At 41.0% G+C, this 20,538-nt stretch overlaps 1 protein-coding gene across 2 annotated transcripts in view; it reads right to left on the bottom strand.

Moving 5' to 3' along the window:
• NRXN3 (neurexin 3) overlaps positions 1–20,538 on the bottom strand; it is a 1,457,090-nt gene that overhangs the window by 1,086,257 nt on the left and 350,295 nt on the right. For both annotated transcript variants that reach the window (XM_023752494.1, XM_006086965.3), the window contains 2 exons: positions 10,302–10,603; positions 3,601–3,762 (listed from right to left, as the gene is read on the bottom strand). In XM_023752494.1, the coding sequence (XP_023608262.1) occupies positions 3,601–3,762; positions 10,302–10,603 (464 nt within the window). The remainder of the gene's footprint in view (positions 1–3,600; positions 3,763–10,301; positions 10,604–20,538) is intronic.

Here is a 20,538-nt window from a genome sequence, read left to right as displayed (position 1 = left end):
AGTCACTTTCCCTCCTCAATACTAAAGCCAATGGACCACCCTTTCAATCCTGCTCTTCAACCTCATAGGACAAAAACATACATCAGGAGAAAGGAATAGATGGATGAGAATCAGTCATCAAGGAATTACAGCCTCATGGGCAAGATGCCTATCTGAAGTTGTCATTCTACTAAGATTCCCAATGGCTCCCCATTGCCTAGAAAATAAAGCTCGAGAGTATAGCATAACATCAAGCTCTCTATGACCTGGCCCATTCTTACTTGATAGCTACATTTTTAGAACTCCTAATCTTATACTCTGTGCCTGAAATTAGCAAGCTGTATGTTTCTCACCCAGACACCATGATGGGTCCTGTTTTCAGACCTTTGCTCATGCTGCCCATTCATCCTGAGCCACCACTCCCTCCATTCTTCCCTGTTCACTTCTGCTCATCTTTAAGCCCCCCCCTTGGGCATTGTTTCCTCCACAGAGTTTCCTGAACCCCAAGATATGTTATGTCCTTCTACTCAGCAGCCCCACTGCACCAGAGAATGCCTCTTTTCAGTCAGTTAATGTAGGTTTACAGCTGTGAGTACATGAGTTTATTCTTTTATTATTTATGAATTATTGTTATTATTATTATTAACCTACTTTTTCCCACCCCTGTATTTATTGAGAGCCCCCAAGGAGCTGGGAACACAACAAGAACAAAAATAAAACAGACCTGTGAAAACATGAAGAGGAATGACATACTGATTTTGTGACATTTAACTGGATACAAGTCTTATATTGATAGCCAGGCTGTGTGGAGAACCAGAACAGTTTGATGATAACTTGGACCCTCTCTGTTGTGGTTTCGACAGTGGTACCAACAGAGGTGGTGTTCACACAGGTGCAGTCGCAGTGTAACCAGAATGAAACATTCAGATGGGAAGACACTGCAGTTCCAAAGATAAAACCTATTTTGTACTGCACGCAAAGTAACCATGATTTGTATCAAAAATCCCAAAGTCCCTTTACAATGTCCCTATTTTGAAGAAAATGACATACAAAAGCATCTACCTCAGCCTAAGGCAACTCAGAGCCACAAATGGCAAGAGAAGACATACTAGTAAAAAGGAAGACAGGGATAGGGGAGAGAAGAAAAAATTGTGAAGTAATTGGAAACTATTCTAAAGGCAGATGGCTAATGTGGGTAAGTGGGATTTATCAAGGAGCAAAGTCCTAGTGTAGCTGGAAGCTTTGGCTGTTACTAAGTTGTCAAAGAGAAATATCAAGAACAAGAGAAGAATTTACCAGACCTGCCCACAGAAAAGTGAAGTGTAATGATTAAATGGAGAGAAAGAATGTTCCAGGACTACAGTATACTCAAAGGTATCTGTTTAAAACTCTGAGGTAAATAAGAAAGCCTCTCAAGTCCCTTAGAAAGACTAGCATACTTAACATGTAACAGAGAGATGGAACAAAAATTAATAAAGTTCTCTTGTGCCTACCATTTCCCCTAATGTTTTGGACTTTTTCTGACTTGATCTGGATTTAAGTGTAGAATTATATTGCTAGCTAAGGTATGGGTATACTTTGATTGCTAATTACTGTTAATGACACTTTTTCAGAGCTGCCTTTAATTTTTAAGCTTTGAAGTGACTTTTAAAGCTGTCTGCTCTTGACCTAGGCAGTGAGAGAGAGAAGGGAGATTTTGTTTTCCTTAGATTCTGCATGCATAAAATCATTAAAGAAACTTTCAAGTTCTTATGAGTGTTGTTTCAAAATGTTGGACCCTTTCTGATGGAAAAATTTGGGAAATTTCTCCTTTGTCTCAAAATATGTGCTTGAGAGCCGTTTCAATACAATCAGAAAAAGACTGGTGTTAGAGACCACCCCTAGATGCTGTCCAGGAGAAATTCCTGCTCAGGGCTGTTTCCCTACAAAAATGGATGAGTTCTCCACTGCAATCAATGCCTCATTCATTCCTGAGCCACATATGTGGTAACAGAATGTTCCTATCTATTTCTGATGAGAGTGCAATTCCAATATAGTGTGATTAACAGTGTTTAAGAGCCTTTCCGAGTTCATTAGACACTGAGTAGTTTATACCTTCATTCTATCCACATGGGAGTAAATCTCATGGAAGGAGTATTCTGTCTACTACAATCCATCAGGAATGACCAGTAGAGTCCCTACAGTTAACAGAAGTCTAGGTAACATACAACAGAAAGAGGAAACACTCTTTGGGTTCCCTTCTGTAATTTGTCCTTCAGACCAAGAACAATACAGAGCTATAATTGGATGTTTTCCTCCTTTGTCCAGTTTCTCCTTACTACCCCTTCCTCTCAAGCCAAACATCATTTATTGCAGCAATGCCCAGCTCAAACATCAATTTTTCTCTAAAACTGATTCCTACCTAAAACATATCTGTTTCCTCTACTCAGTTAAAACATTTAGTAGGTGGCTCTGAACACACAGTGTTTTGAACTATAACTGTTAACTTACCAATCCCATCTCCCTTCATACATTATAAAGGCTTTGAGTACAGAGACCGTGGCTTGTAAAAAGACTAGTTACAGCACAAAAAAGGCACCAAATGAGTATCTTACAAATTTATCAATTCAATAAATACTTGTTATGTGCCTATTTTATATAAGGCATGACAGGCACAACTCCTGTCAGTACCTGGCTCAGAGTTGAGTCGTGTGGATGAGTACATGAGCAATGCCATCTCATGTATGACTGATATTCAACAAATATCAAATAGCCATAACACGCATAAAACCTGTGTCCTGAGAGGAGGGTCATAACCTGTCATAGAAATCTTCATCTATAAGAAAGCACACTGTTAGCTTTGCAAAAACTTTCCCCAGGGATATGATATAGATATCTTAGGCAATAAAGCTTAGCTTAGATTAAACAAAAATGTACAGTAGACTGCTCTGAGGACACAGTGTTCTGGAAGAATTCTACCAAATCAAGTCTGATTCTTTTTTACCTCAACAATTGACCTTAGTGATTGAACATACATTTGACTGTTGTTCCTTTGCTCTCAGACAGAGGTCTCAACACATCAGCTACAATAGCATAAATGAGTAATGGCAATGTCCACTGCTTTCTCACAGCTGCTAGCTTCCAGGGAAAGAGGGGGGAAAAAGGGAAAAGCAAGCCGTCTGGGCCTTAATGTTACATTCTGTGAATTTTCTTTCATCTCAAATAATGAGACTCTTGGGAACACCAAGTTTGGACAAGGTAAAATAATACAAATGTTTTAGACAAGACACACAACCACAAATTGGCCACTCTTAGAGCTTTCCCTATGTGCCACGTCAAAAGTACAGAATCAAACTTTACTAATGATTTCATTAGTAAACTAGTTCCTAATGATTTCAAAGTCCTTTCACCTGTGTTATTTTATTTTATTTATAAAGCACAGCTACCTGAGAAATAAGGTCCCCCATTAGTTAAATGTCAAAACAAAACAGAGCACTTTAGTGGTGAACCCAAAGTCATGAAAACAACTTAAGCTCTGACCAAAACCAAGGGCTGTACTTCAAGTCCAAGGTCTCTTCTGCTACCACCTACAGAGCCAGTCACTGAACAGTCAGTGCATTAAAAGGAGTGTTTGAACTTTACCTCTTTAAGGCAGCCCATGAAGTTGTTGCTGACGGGTGAGCCTGGCAAGTCAGCGGTACTTGGGCTTCCTCCCACATAGAAGAAGTCATCCGAGCCCAGCATGGTGTAGTCCTCTTGAGTGTAGCCTGTCGTGGTAAGGATGCCATCCACAGAGATTGTCACCTGGTGGAGGGACATAGGGGCAAAAACAAAATCCCAACAATGACCTTATAGTCCTATCAAAATCCGATGGCTTCCCCCACCTGTGGCTTCACTTTCATTAAGATTTTGGTGAGGTATTCTTTCTAATTTGGTTTTATTTTGGGATGTGCAGCCAAGTTCCATTTTCTGGTCTGCCTTCCCTGTGGCCCACGCCTGCGGCATTCCCCTGCAGACTCCTAGGAGGGTGTGTCGGAACTGCCACGCTGAGCAATTTGCTCTACTCATTGCACTCTTTACTCAGTCAGGCTAGAAAATGGAACTGTCCTCAGACGACGCCACTTGTCTCAGTTCATTGTTAAAATGATGATTTAATTTTTAATGATTGTTAATTATGGTGGTAGTGAAAAACAGCAAAGGAGACATTTGACGATGGGTTTGTTAGGGGGTTGGTCTTTGGTTATTGATGATTATTTTCCTTTTTTCTTTTCTTTTTCTTTTCTCTTTTATTTGTTTCTTTTTGAACTCACACCACGCTGACAAACATGCATCCTGGGAGGGAAGAAGAAAGGTCTCGATGGTGATGTGTCATGGATGATACTAGTACATGCCATGGACATCCCCAGGATGCCAACCCCTGCCCTCCCTTCGCTGCCATCACCACCACCAAGAGAAGAAATGACCCAACCAAAGAAGCAACTCTAACAAAAATACATGAATGATGATGCATAATAACCAAAACAATAATAATAATGCCCATAGAGAAGAAAGAGCACCCATACACCCAACATCCATGAAAGGAGCAGAGGGCAGAGAGAAGAGACAGGACCTCAGAGCGTGCACACGCCATACACTGACACACCCATGCAAAAATTATCTGGAGCCAAGAGAGAAGGCAGAAGAAAAAGGGGATGGAAGAGGGAAAGGGTGAGGAGAACTAAAGGAAAGAATCAGAATCCACTTCACCATCACATGCACTGCACCAATGAAAACACAAGATGAATGTGAAAAAAAAATAAACACTCAAAACTAAAGGGTCATCTTTCCCCTGCCTACCACCTCCCTCACTAAAAAAAAAAAAGAAAAGAAAAAGTCCAAACCCAACCCCCAAATATATGAAGGATGAGAGTAAAATAAAAAAGTGGAGACAAAAAAAAGGAGAGACAGAGAAGAAAGTGTACTTGGTGGATAATTTGATAGGTTGTTAGTAATGAGGAGGAAAATGATGGGACAAATTCTGATGCCAATGGGAAGCTCACGAGACAGAAGCATGCCATGCAGAGTGTGGACAGAGAACATAATTGGTGGAGTTCCCTTGGGCCATGGTGGGGAATAAGGTGAAAGAAGGGAAAAGAAGAACACAGGAAGCAGAGCAATTTCCTCCCCAGATCACTCGTGGCAGCCGTGGCCACACACTAGGGAGAGAAAGCAGGGGTTAAGGAATGGGGATAGTAAAAGAAAGGAGAAAGAGTGAGGGATAGCAAGACACAGAGATTAGGAAAGTCCTTAACATAAATCTTGTTGTCCCTAGTCTGTGGCTTCAAAGTTGTAAAATAAGAAAACAAAACAAATTTAGCTAAATGGAGAAACTTTCCTTACAAAATTTTTTTTGGGGAAAAAATTACTAACTGGAGAAACCGTTCCAACCAAACTCTTCCAAGTATCATTTGCAGGACAGGTACATCCTCTTCCTTTATTTATTTTTTTAAGAGAAAGGAAAAACTTGCATTTAATTCAACAAAAATTTTAAAAGAGAAGAAACAAGTCTAAAGAGGATTAAAGAGGGGTTGGGGGAGGAAAAGAGGGCAACACACGGCAAACCCAAAAAAAGAGACAATAAGAATGATATCTACCAGACAATGTAGTTTGTTTACCATAGCGTGTCCGATGCCTGAGTGCTTTGCGGAAAAGGGGGAAGAGAGGAAATTAAAAATTGTGAACAGAACGACTGTTAATTAAAAAAACTAAAAAACAAAGATGAGTCGTTAGGGTGTTAGTACATTAGTCGGTTAGTAAAATGACACATTGCATGAATGATCTTGTGTTAGTTTTTCAAAAAAAAGGCACCCAACACAGAAAAAGAGAGTGGGGAAGACAATGAGACCAGGACTCTGTGGAAAACCTGGCACCCCGGGCATAGCCAGGAAAGGAGTTGCAGTCATGTTTAACTCCCCACTTCTTCCAAATGCCTCAGATCAGACCTAACCGCAGTTAGAATTAGCATCATACTTACTTTCCAAGGGCTCTTCTGAAAGATCACCACCCCCTTTTCCTTCCCACCCTTTAGCAATACACATTCCTCCTGTCCCCAAAGACACCAAAGTTTATCATTCCACATGTAGATAGATAGAGCAGAAATAACAATAAGTTGGGGATTTTATTTTCACATTTGACCCTGACTACATGCATAGACAATCATGACTTTCTCTTAGAACGAAAAGAACTTAAAATGTTTACCAGTCATATCTAGCATAGGAGAGCTACTTTATGTACCTTACTCTAGGATTCTGTAGGTAATGTAAAGATCTGTGAACCAGCTGATTTTGTATAGATTTGTGCAGTAGGGGGGGAACATTCTCCTCTTTCTTTTCCTCTCAGTTTAGAATAACTGTGTGGTTAGAATTCATCAAAATAGTTGGAGTCTTCTCTATTCCCCAATGAAGTTTTTGGTTGTTTGCTTACTTTTCCAGAATGCTTCCTGTTGGAATCATTCCCCATTCCTCTTTAAGAATGCTTTTCACGTTTTTAAGCATTTTAAGCAATTTCTTGTGTGGATAGCAAAGAGGACTAGGTTAAACAAGAGAACAGAGGCCCTGTGATTAGTCTCCCCTTTTCTGTTTTCAAATGCTAAATTGCCAACACACCCAGAGCTGGGAGTCTGGAAGGCTGGAAGACTGGTAACCCCAGTTTTGTGTTTGTGGTTTGGCAAGAGTGGCATATAGAGGTAAGTTAATTCATGTGATAGCCATGACCGTGGACTCAGACAAGGTTGTGAACCCAAAACACAAAGCAAAACCAAAAAATCGCACAGAAATACCTGACTACCATGGTCCTCAATCCCAGTTATGGTTTAGAATGGGTTTTCCCCTCTCCTTCCTTTAATCAGAACCCCCAATAAAGTACCTGGCCATGGCCCTGACTTGGCTCAAAGGCAGAGCCATGAGGAGATGACCATGAAGGAAGAAATAAGGAAAGTTCTGCTCCATTTGGTAATGAGCTCTAAGTAAGCTTTCCTCAAATAAATATTGGCCACAGAAGACATTCAATCTTACCAAAAAGTAGATGAAACTGCCATAAGCTTGTTATTAAATATTTATGAAGCAATTTTACAGTTTCATTGAAATAGAAAGGGGCTTCCCACCCCTACAAATGTATCCCAAAGAACTCAAAAATATGTTTTAAATGTATTTTTAGTAGGAAAAATACTATTATTATATGATTCAGTGCTGAAAGGATTGCATTTACAAAATCAACTCCACTCCTCTGAGATTTCCCTCTTTCAATAAATTGCATCTGGATGCAAAAAAAGTCAGTGAGGTCCAATCATTGGTGCACTTTCTCTATGAGGTTCATACTCCCTTTTCCAAAATCCCCCAAAGCTCTAGGGCCTCTGTAGCCTCCTCTAAAACTGAGAGCTCTGCTTAGCTGCATGCTTGGTGACATACACAGTCACCTTCGTGACAGAGCACTTGGCTTGTAAATCGTGTGCATGTCACAGCGAGTCTAGCACCCAGACCACAGATGAGCTCATAATCCTTCTGGAACATATGGTACTTTGCATATTGAGCCTCCACACATGACTGGGGAGGATTGTAATCACCATTTCACAAACGGAAACGGTGGTGTGGAAAGGTTAAATGGCTTGTCCAAGGGCACAGAGTGGAGTTGGGTCTTAGAACTTGGAAAAGAAACCCTCTGCTTGCTGATTAAACAGAAAAACCAATATCTGACTTACAGTTTGGTTTATCCCCCTCTCAGTATAAAGGACTGAATTGGGGCCCAATTCTCTTTTGGAAGTGTTTTTAGTATAAATAAAAGTGAGTCTTTCTCTGGCTAATTGAAATCATTGCTAGAATGGCAAGGTATTCTGGGGGGTAGGAGAGAGTTAGAGAAATAGATTGGTTGGTAGAACCACAACCCAAATATGCTTCCCACTACATGAAAAGTTTTCCCTCCACTGATTAATGTCTCAAGGGTGTTACAATGACCCTGCCAGTCAAAACTGGCAAAAGGTCATATTTCACTTGGTCTAGAGCCATGGTCTGCAAACTGCGGCTCGCGAGCCACATGTGGCTCTTTGGCCCCTTGAGTGTGGCTCTTTCACAAAATACCACAAAATACCATGTGCTGGTGTGCATGTACAGTGCGATTGAAACTTCATGGCCCATGCGCAGAAGTAGGTATTTTGTGGAAGAACCACACTCAAGGGGCCAAAGAGCCGCATGTGGCTCACGAGCCGCAGTTTGCCAAGCCACAGTTTGCCAACCACTGGTCTAGAGTCTGCAACTCAAATATGTCAAGCCCTTATACGTTAGCAAATGGACATTTGTCTTGGGCTCTCTTGACAGTTGAGGTCTCTTTTGAGTAAGTATAGATGGGGATGACAAAGAAAAACATCAGCAATAGGATTCTTTGGCCTTGGAGAAAAAAAAAACATAGAACAGTAATTCAAGAATGTTTAATTCAGCTCTGGCCAAGAGGCTTAGTTGGTTGGAGTGCCATCCCATGCACCAAAAGGTTGCTGGTTCAATTCCTGGTCAGGGCACATACCTAGGTTATGGGTTTCATCCCCAGTTAGGGTGCGTAAGGGAGGCAACTGATTGATGTTTCTCTCACACAATGATTTCTCTCTCTTTCTACCTTCATCTCTCTAAAACAGTGGTTCTCAACCTGTGGGTCGAGACCCCTTTGGGGGTCAAATGACCCTTTCACAGGGGTTGCCTAAGACCATCGGAAAATGCATATATAATTACATATTGTTTTTGTGATTAATCACTATGCTTTAATTATGTTCAATTTGTAACAATGAAAATACATCCTGCATATCAGATATTTACATCACAATTCATAACAGTAGCAAAATTATAGTTATGAAGTAGCAATGGAAATAATTTTATGGTTGGGGGTCACCACAACATGAGGAACTGTATTAAAGGGTTGCAGCATTAGGAAGGTTGAAAACCACTGCTCTAAAATCAATAAATATATCCTCAGGTGAGGATTTAAAAAAAATGTTCAATCCATGTGCATTAAGATGACTGGGGAATCTAAGCCTTGTGGGGTTTTTTTGGCGATTTCACCACAGAGAGAGTAGAATCTCCCAACCAGGTGGCTTTCTTGACATACTTCAATATGGAAATTGGTGTTTCGTATATTTTGTGTTTCCAATGCGTGTGAGCCTTCTCCGTTTATTTAGCATTATTAAGAAGTTACACTTTTATCAAACAAAAAACATATGCAAACACCTGTCAGGTCTTCTGCTTTCATGTTTACATTAGAAGGCATAACATCAATCATATCGCAGAAGAAAATTTGATAAGCACTTTCCAGAAATTTGCATAATGTTTTCTGATTAAGAGAGGATGGATGCTGTCCAACTGGGTTGAATGACAACTTCACCAGAAGAAAAACCAAGTGAAAATAACAACCTGGAAAAGACAGTCTCAGCACAGATATCCACTTTTACAGGAAAAGCTTTTTTGAACTGAAGTGGGCTGGTTAGGTGTTATCATGGTTGTTATTGGTTATGAAATTGAACCGATTTCACTGGGCTGAGGCTCTCAGAGAGTGTTGTCACCTGACGGAGTTGCCTGCTTAGCATCGGCAAGCGATGGGACTTCCCAAGCACGGAGAGAACCAGGAAAGGCTGCTCCAAAGTTGACTTTTTTATTTGGGTCCTTCCACCTTCCAGGCCTCCAAATCAATTGAAGAGTCTTAGAGGTAGAGACATGGGCAATAAAGTGGGACCACCGCACCAAGGAACAGAGAAACAGAGGAATTCAGAAAGGTTCCAGCTAATTCATTCCAAGGCTAGAGGTTAACATCACAACTGCAAAAATCAAATTGGGTGAGGGGTGGTAAATGAAAAGGAAGAGAAAAAGGAAGACTTTTTCTAGAGGGAATTAAAAGTACGGCAGCATGGCAATGACTAACTTAATTAAAAAGAAAAACATAGATTCAAAGAATGAGGAAAACCTACCACACTGCAAAAACAACGCTGTTTCTAATTGAATTTAACAGTAATATAATGAGATTCAAATGTGTAATTAAGAAAATGATTAAAAGGAATGCAGAAAAAAAGGAATGAAAGTACTTATAAGTTTTATTATCTACACAATTGAATTTTTTCTAAAATAACAGGCACAAATGGAGAATTGAAGTACGGGAAGAAGCACATTTTAATAATTGTCCTTGTGAAATTGCAAAAACTGGGAGAAAGTTAGACTTTGATAGATGCAAACCTATCTCTATACCCCTCTCCACTTCATCTATCACCTGTTTCACACACTTCCTCCCTGACTACCTAAGAGGAGCCTCAAGGCACTCTCTCCCCTCAGCATTACCTGCCGGAGGTTGCGTGTCACTTTGACATCATGCCAGGCGTTGTCATTGAATTTTCCATTCACTGGCTCCACGATGGCCTCGAAGGCCCCGGACCCCAGGTTAATGACCAAGGAGACCGCGCCATCCTTCAGAGCCAGGTTGACATAATCAGCCGACTTTCCCGTGTGCAGGATGAGCCCATTCCGCTGCCAGGTCTTAAAGGAGAGGGTGATTTCATCACTGCTGCTCTGGATCGGGTTCTGAGACAGGTCGTAGCACAGGTACTCTGAGCCTCGGAAAGTGGCCACATTCTCCTCTCGAGCTGCAGGAAGGAAAGGAGGAAAGCAGTCAATCAAATATTGACTGGCATGAGTCGGATAGATTTCTAAAAATACCGAAGAGAACACCCCCTCTATGGCTGACCCCAATACTATGCTCCCTCCAACTCTTCCCAGAAGACTTATATCTAAGTACCAGAAAAACCAGGAGAGGAGGAAAGTTCAGAGAAGTTCTATATTCAAGGGTGGAAACCAGCACACCAGTGCAGGATAGCTGGCTGCCTTTCCTTCAAATTCTCTCAGAAAAAAACTAAAGGGAAATTTCCATGCAAAATAATAAAGTAAGGTTTACATCACTTTTGTTTCAATGGTAGCTTTTAAAGGCTTGGAGACACGAGCTGGTTTAGAATGTATAATTAACAGTTCTGACAAAGGGTTTTTTAGCTCTAGGTAACTTTTATTGACCAAAAACTAAAAATCAAATAGCCTGAAAGATTTGGCTCTGATTCGGATCCATCAATAACCCACTTAACATTAGTTTTCATGGTAGAGTCCTCAGCCCAGTGGAACATGACTGGGTTGTTAAATAGGAGGTTGTACTTGAGAAGGTGATCAAGCACATGAGGAAAAGGGAACAGAATGAAATTTGGTAATATGCTATGACAAGACAGTAATATCGTCCTTAGACTCCAAGAGACCTCTGCTCTAGGGGTCTCCTGTTTTAAATGGCCCTGTCATACCATCTCTCCCCATAGCACTAGGTGTCCACTAGGTCAAGATGGAATTCCACTGGAGCCATACTCTCCTTCAAAACCATATTCCAGACACTGGGATCCTGTAATTCCCTACTCCAAAGCCCCGAGTCTGTTTCCTGGGCTTGTGTAGGCCTCTCCCCTGGATCTATTGTCTGATGGAAAATCTTGTTGTCAATGTGGATACCTCAAGCTCTGAGGGCAGCCATGGGGGACTATTTATAAGGCTTTCACAGAGTTTGGCCACATAAGCTGGGGCATCCATGTACATTAATACCAGACCTATTGTGATATAGGATGGAACAAAAGGTGGGAAGAAATGGGGACAGGACACAGGCTGAGGACCAGAAGGGCTGGTTCTCCCTGTGCTAGCATTTCTCAGTACAGAACTCCGAGGAATCCAAAACTTCTACAATGTGAACCTGGCTTATGAAGGTAGTTTCAAAGGTACATTTTTCAAGGTAAGAGGATGGAAGTGTACTAGGTGTGCCGGGTAATAGTGCAGATTTTGTAATCAAAGAAAACATGATAATTTCAAGAAAAACATCAAAAGTGCTTTATTCAAAATAATGTCCATCACTACCTACACATTTCCTCCATCTTTAGATATCGTACCAATAGAACTTTTCTTGTTTTGAGACAAACCATTCAGAGACCAAATTTTCCACTTTTTTGTACGTCTTTTAACGTGTCTTTAACTGGTTTTGAAGTGTGTGATGATGCATTATCATGAAGCAAAATTACATTGCCATGTCTTCTAGAACATTCTGGTCATTTCATGATCAAAGCATGGTTCAAATTGATTATTTGTTGTCAGTAGCAATCAGTATTAACAGTTTCACCTGGTTTTAGAAGCTCATACTACACCATCAGACACAGAGCATTGTCTTCCTGATCCCACCAAATGCAGAGCATTGTTTTCTTTCCGAAGTGATTTGGCCTTGCAGTCAATGTTGACAGTTGACCTAGATCAACTCATGATTTTGTGTGTTTGGGATTCTCAAAATAAATCCACTTTTCATTGCCAGTCACAATTCAATGCAAAAATGACTTTCTGTCGTGCCATTGAAGCAACATTTTACTGATGACTTTTCGGTTTTTCATTTGTCTTTCGTTCAGTTGATGTGGCACCCATTTTCCTTCCTTTAAAATCTTTCCCATTGCTTGTAAATGATTGGAAATTGTTTGCTGAGCAAGATTTAATCTTCCTGCAAATTGTTTTTGAGTTTGACATGCATCTTCATCCAATAATGCTTGTAATTGTTAGTCTTCAAACTTTTTCAGTTGATCTGGACGTTCTTTGTCTTTCACATCGAAATCATCACTTTTAAAGCATTTAAATCAGCGTTCAAAAGTATCTTGACATGGAGCATGTTCACCATAAGCTTTCCAAAGTATTCAGCAGCACTTTTCTTCAAAATAAAGTAATGAATTAAAACTTCCCACAAATGCTCTTTTTTTGTCATGAAATTTGACATTTTTAAGTATAAAAATATGATGTTAACACCTTCAGCAAATTTGACATATGAAGTTTTGAAGCTTGCTGTCAATACAACAAAATAACATACGTATCAAATTGCATATATATCAACATATGTGTAACTTGATCTGTTGGAAAAAAATCTGCATTATTAACTGGTACACCTAGTATTTTATTTAATCACTAGATGCATGGTACATGAACTCAGGCACCAGTGGGTCCCTCGCCCTGGCCTGTGGGATGGGGCTGAAACCCACTCTCCAACATCCCCTGAGAAGTCCTGGATTGCGAGAGGGTGTAGGCCAGGCAGAGGGACCCCACCAGTGCACAATCAGGGCCAGGGAGGGATGCAAGGTTGGCCAGCAGGGGAAGGACCATGGGAGGGCTCCAGGGACTGTCCAGCCCATCTTGCTCAGTCCCGATTGGCTGGACCCAAGCAGCAAGCTCACCTACTGGTTGGAGCATCTTCCCCCTAGTGGTCAGTACATGTCATAGCAACTGGCCAAACAGTTGACTATCTGCACCCTGGTCAGTGCACATCATAGGAAGCGGTTGAGTGGCCTTAGCATATCATTAGCATATTACTCTTTGATTGTTTGAACAGCTAACCGGATGACCATACACTTAGCATATTAGGCTTTTATTTTATAGGATTTGTTGCTTTGATGTATAATTTCAACACACCACACATAGACTTCCATTTGTCCTCCTACCCTGCCCAACAGCCTCACTTAGAGTGGCCAGCTTCCTATCAGGGTTTGTTTAAAGCTACCAAAAGCACCTCATTAATGAGAAGAAATGAGCAACAATACAGTTTCCCTTTAAAGAGTGGGGGCCACAAAATAAGGTTGAGAGAATTCTATTTTCCCTTCTAGAATTACACTTCAGCCTTATCAACCAAAGCCAATTCTACCTCAACTCAGATCCTTATCAACCATCACAGCCCTTGGTCAGTCACTTAAATGAAATGAGTATTTTCTCATCATGAGATAAGAGCTATAAAGGAGTCAGTCACTCTTATAATGTGGAGAAAGGACCACCCACTACATACTATTAAATTAATCATAGTATCATGATAACATTAAAACATGAGCCTCAACTTCATACTCCAGAGAGTTAAAGAAGAGATGAAGTTTGTCCTGTATGTTCCTGGTGGCCTCAGTGACATGTGTCTACCTGCATATTTCTGTTTGCACACCCACACTGGTATAAGCAAAAGGGATCTGTCCACTTATAAACTTACACATCTACACTAATAAAAGAGAAAGATGCAAATTGACTGTACCTTTGTGACACCCACCAGCCAATCAGGAGTGAGTATGCAAATTAACCCAACAAAGATGACGGGCTGATTTGCATACACAGGCACGGAGCGGCCAGCGGTGTTCTGCACTGCCCCAGCTGCTCCGGGCCTCTGGGAAGTGTGGGAAGGCAGAAAGTGGCTCAGGGCCAGAACAAAGGCAGAAAGGTGGCTCCAGGCTGGAGCAAAGGTGGTGCCAGCAGCCAGGGGAAGGAAGGCCCATTTTTGCACGAATCTTCGTGAATGGTGCCTCTAGTATACTATAAGGAGCAACTACTACTCAACACAGAACCTATGCCTGATGTATTTTACCAAAATAGCCCCCAAAATTTGTAGAGTAGAAATTTGACACTATTGGCATGTTTGAAATAGATCTAACCAATGCCCTAAGTACTTTGTCTATTGTCACAATCTCTCCTCTTATTTCTGAAGAAATGGCTCTGTTAAAATGCAGCTGGACAAGCCCTTGTTTGGTAGCCCTAGAGTGACTATCACAGAGTAGAAGGTGGTAAATCAAATGAAGTCATCACCACTATGCTCTCTATGCTCTCTTCCTACAGACACAAATGTGCACAGAGCCAACCACTATGCCTGTCCTTGGCACTACACGTGGCATATTAATGGGGATTTTCTATAAACATTTAAGTTACTGAAAATATAAATGAGCAAGGAAAGGAGGCCTTTAAAGAGAACCTTAAATTAATCATGTGCCCTTTAACGGGGAAGGCTTGACACAGAACAGCAAGGCACTGAGATATTATTTAATGTGCTACATGGTACTTAATATGTTTCATATAATTCGACCAGGGAGTCTGTAAGAATAAGTTTTAGAGCTATAAGACAGTGGTTCTCAACCTTCTGGCCCTTTAAATACAATTCCTCATGTTGTGACCAAACCATAAAATTATTTTCGTTGCTACTTCATAACTGTAATGTTGCTACTGTTATGAATCGTAATGTAAATATATTTTCGTTGCTACTTCATAACTGTAATGTTGCTACTGTTATGAATCGTAATGTAAATATCTGATATGCAGGATGGTCTTAGGCGACCCCTGCGAAAGGGTCGTTTGACCGCCAAAGGGGTCGCAACCCACAGGTTGAGAACCGCTGCTATAAGGGATGTTAGCGATTGCCCAATTTAATACCCTTGTTTGATTAAGGAAGAGACTGGCGACTAGGAATAAGTGAGTTACCTAAGACATTATTATTTTGGATTTCTAATGTGTCTGGATTTTCTCTAAATATCTGCTACTTTTCCTTTCGCCCATCACTCTAGATATACCACATGTTCTTCCTACTCTACTTCTCGAGGAACATGAATAATTTCATGGAACTGTGTACTGACTTACAAACTGTCCCACAGCTTGCATAAATGGAGCCAAAAACCTACTTACCCCACCCTATGTAAATTACACTCTTTCAACAAAAGACATGTGTCCTTCCTCCCCTGGAATCTGGGTGTGTTTAAAACAAAAGAACTTGTCTTATGTGGAATGCCATTGAGGAAAAATGACATCATTTTAGAGAAAAGAATATCACAATTAATAAACAAGAAATAAAACCAATGTGAGAAAAGGGTCTATATAAAAAACATGTATATTTATGCAAATCTCAATGCAAATTAACCAAAGGTAGCAGAGTGCATTCTTTTGCAAGTATCTAATAAAAACTGCTGCAGCAGTTTAAACCTTCCCAATCTCCCCACTCAATTATAAATTTTCCCAGTTTACCTCTTTCTTACATAGGAGGAGGCCATCAAGGCACCCCAGACCCTGGGCACCTCCCTCCACTTGTCAACAAACAATAGGCAACTAAAAGCTACTCTGTGAATCATATTCTAGATAAGCAAAATTATATCATTTTAAATTCATAGCATGCTGTCCCGATTGATATGGGGAAGAGAGGCATTGGCAGTTCATGACCCACTCTTTACAAGAGCCAATAAGGGGCCTGGTGGGAGAAGAAAGAGTGAGGATCTTGAAGAAATTGTTCCTTTGAACACTCTCACAACTGACCTATTCTCCTAAAATCTCAATCTGTCTTAATTTCCTTCCAGTAGCTAAGGTTAGAGCACTTGCTTTCTTATCACCTTGAAAACCATACTAAGCTGACAGTGAACATAACTAAAAGGTATAAAACCAAACAGTGGCAAACCCATTATTTCTAAGCCCATTCAATTCTCCAAACACTCCATTAGAAAAATGTAATACTGCCCAAAATCTGTGTTTCTATACTTGGTGTTTACACTGGGAAGGAGGTTAAAGAGACAATGCAGTCACCTTGTATGCATCTGAGCTAAATAGGTAGAAAAATGAATGCAGGGGATTATGTAACACAGTACACAACAGCTTAGCATAAAGCTACAGCTTGGCAAGAGGGTAAGCATGGATGTGGCTAATGGTCTGTTTAGATCCATTTAAATTACATCATTCCAAAATTTGCAATCAATTGCATAAGTGCTAAAATGAAATATTATTCTCACTGCATGAAAAGCAGAGCTCAACTCTGTATGACAACAAATCATTTACCCATTATTTGTAAGTGTCCAATTGATTAAACATTAGATGCAATCTAGACATGTATAACTCAAAATTTGAAATCAGATGTATAAGATATGTAAAGTCCTGAACTTTCAAATGGCTTGTTAATTCCAGTACTGGTTTATACACTGAGTGGCCAGATTATTATGACCACCCCATCAGTACTTCGTTGGGCCACCTTTTACCTTCAACACTGTGGCGATTCTTCTTGGCATTGACTCCACAAGATGTTGAAAGGTGATATGAGGAATCTGACACCATGCCTGATGAACATCACTGTCCAGTTCTGTGAGATTTGATGGTTGTGGAACCAGCTGCCTGATGGTTCTTCTAACTTAGTCCCACAAATGCTCAATTGGATTGAGATCTGGTGATTGTGGGGGCCACCTAAGCAAGGTAAAGTCTCCCTCATGTTCTTGAAACCACTCCTGCACAATATGAGCACCATGGCATGGCGCATTGTCTTGTTGGAAGAAGCCACCTCCATTGGGATACGCCATCAACATGATAGGATGAACTTGATCAGCAACAATACTTAGGTATGTTGTGCTATTCAGACGTTGTTTCATACGAATTAAAGGGCCCAAATCATGCCAGGAAAACATGCCCCAAACCATAACATTGCCCCCACCAGCTTAAAGGGTTGTACTCATGCATGTGAGGTGCATGTTTTCATGCTGTTTCTGCCAAATTCTCACTCTGCCATCTGCATGATGTAACTGGAAATGTGATTCATCAGACCACATGACTTTTTTCCAATACTCGACTGTCCAATCCTTGTGTTCCTGTGTTAATTGGAAACATTTTATCTTGGTAACTGCAGACAGCAAAGGTGTTGGAACAAGCCTTCGGCTTCCATATCCCATAAGATGCAGTGTACGGCTAATTTGCCTACAAACGTCAGGTGGTCATAATAATCTGGTCACTCAGTATATATATCCCACGTTCAAAGGCTGTTAAATCACGTTGTTTACCCATATCTTCAGAAAAAAATCACTTCTACTGTCGTGGTAAACAACCTGCTTCCCTATTTATAATGGTCTGGCCCTCTAGCAACTTCAGTGTGAAATTATAACTAATTTGCCTACAAACGTCAGGTGGTCATAATAATCTGGCCACTCAGTGTATCTATAGCATTAACAAGCATTTACTCAATTCTATTTTCCATTTTCTTCCCCCCAAAAAACACCCAACTGGTAATTTATATAATAACTCTTTTTCTCTGAGAAATTCCAAAACAGATTAAAATATTCCCTATAATGATTTTTCACTACGCAATCTAAGAATTGTGGAGAAATGCATATCACTGTTTCGTCAGGCCTGTGGTTCCTGATAGGTTGCTATCTTGGGCTTTAAGATAAAAAATCTGGACTTTATTCTGAAGGATATGAGGAAACACTACATAAATTTACTAAGAAAATTGAAAGTCCCATATGTATTTTTAGAAGATCACATTGATAGTAAACTGGACAAAAGAGAAAATGGAAGGCACAGAGCCCTGATGATGATGAAGAAAGCACTGACAATTAATTAAATTGATTGGAGTGACATTGGTTAATATGAACATAAAGGTTTCTTGTGTGGATTTATATGTTACAAGATCTGTATATTGCAACAGTGTTCCCACCATTCAAAGTCAAATCTCCTGCCCAAATGCTTCCTTAATCATGATTTGTGTTCTCTCAATACTCTGTGAGGTCACTTTGCTATGATGATGTCAATGTAAGGAAGTGGAGGCACACAGGGTTTAGATAGTTTATACAAGGCAGTAGGAAACACTTTGGCCAGTTCCAAACCTCAGCCCTCTAATCCTCATTCCTTGATTCTTAGTCCCACCACCACCATGAGAGGAACACAAATCCTTAGGAGTAGGTGCATAGGCCCCTATATATGGTGTCCTGGAACTGTATAAAGTTCATTGTGTCAAGAGGAGAAACCACTGACAAGAGGTCAGAGCCCACCCAGGCAGCAGGAGCCTAAGCAGGGGATCAGGGAATGGGCTGAGTCATACTGAGAGGATCACACTCCCCACCTCCATCAGAGAGCCTTAGAAATGGAATGTTTAAGTACCACTTGGAAGAGCCTATTAAAATGCTTAGGCCTCTGGGGCTGTCCCACTGGCCCTAGCAGAACATCTGCGGTGCCCCCAAAAGGGAGTGGGAGCCAGCTTCCAGAGGACGCATCTCTGAGACCTTGGCAACACTGCCCTCATCTTTGAGTCCTTTGTCCTTCAATTGGCCTCCACACAGTAGCACGGTACTTTAGTCTGCACTGACACAAAGATAACCCTGGCTCGCCATCCTGTCCCGGCCCGGCCCACCCTGGAGTCAATGAGGCACAAAATTAAATGGGCTGCTGCCACCCTCTCTTCCAGAGAAAGCAGTGGCCAAGGGCCCTGGAGCTGGCTTGTCAACTCCTTTCCTCTGATCCACAGAACTCAGCAGGAAAAGCACTGTCCCTCCTCCACTAGTTGCGATGAGAGCTTTCAGGTTCTCAAGTTGTGAACTGATGATGTATCACTCAATCCTTCTGGCCACTGCTTCCCAGGCAAAGAAGCCTGATGATGATGAAGAAAGCACTGAGCCCAAGGCATGGGGTACACAAAGCAGATGTCCACAGTTCCACAATTGTCCTGCTCATTCCAGGGTGGGGTTAGGGGGTTGCATGTCCACTCCATTCTGAAAAGTGCTTTGAGTTAAGCCAGCAATGTGGTAGTTGGCTGGCAAAGAAAAAAGCTAAAGCAAATATGAGTTTGTTCTTGCAAAGTTCTGTTTTCTTTCCATGCTAAGAATCTGCTGAAAATCCAACATCTGGAACAAGAACTCCCACCTCTATGGGCCTCTTAAAAGCTGTGGGCAGACACCTGTTAGCTGCTGAGCTGTGAGATGATCATATTTGTAAAAATGAGGGAGAAGCAGAAATCATTTTACTAAAATGAATTCTACTGTACATCACCTGATGACATTACCTGCTAGAATTCGGGGAGGAACACATTGATTGGGTAAGAAAGGTAAAAGACTATACAAGTGACTGCACTCTTGGTTCTTCCTGCCCCATCTCCCTAACACTGTATTTTAGGGCCAAACAAAGCACCTGGATAGATGAAACTGCAGAGCTATTCCCCAAGGACATGATCACTCCTTTACCTGCCACATTCCCTCACACAGATATGTTTAAAGCAGAGAGCACCAGCAGATAGCAAACTGTGTCCCTATGAGGGATCCTGCGCTGCAAAAGAAAACACTTGGGAAATCTGACCCCCTGAGGCCATTTCTAGCCCTGGTCCTCAGAGCCTCTCCATAGGAAAGATGCAGCAGATAAATAAATGGACTTTTCCACACTGCCTGGGTCACTCACTAGCCTGCAGATGCTTCTTGAAAGTGATGAGAAGGAAAATAGTAAATCAAGTTGTCACTTGGAAAATAAACAGCCAGGATCCTGGTGAGAGAAGCTGCCTCAGTCCACAAAAGAATGGCCTAGAAAATCACGCTTCACTGAAATCACTAGAAAGTTAATGGCATCCTGAAGACTGCATTGCTCTCAATTGCATTACAATAAACGTTAAAACGTTAAATTTTCTGGTCATTCATTTAAGGAATAAGTATGTGCAGGTGCCACTGTGCACCAGGTGATGTGTACTGTGCTGAATGCATTTAAGCTTACAACAACCTTGTCAAATAGGAATAATTAGCCTACACTTTACTGAAGAAGGAAACTGTAAAGTTACCCCAAAATAATCATGAAGGCCTACTAAGTGCCAGACTCTGATGTGGACTCACAGGGCACCCATCTGAAGCTCAGAGTGTAGTGGGACTACAGACTTGATGACATGGAATGCAATGAAAAAAGCTTTGAATTGAACAGACCTGAATTTGACAGCTAGCTCTGGAATTCACCTAATGGA

The sequence above is a fragment of the Myotis lucifugus genome, unplaced genomic scaffold (genome assembly GCF_000147115.1).
Source record: "Myotis lucifugus unplaced genomic scaffold, Myoluc2.0 scaffold_34, whole genome shotgun sequence".
In the NCBI taxonomy this organism is placed as follows: Eukaryota; Metazoa; Chordata; class Mammalia; order Chiroptera; family Vespertilionidae; genus Myotis; species Myotis lucifugus.
This window is presented reverse-complemented; position numbering and strand designations above follow the sequence as displayed.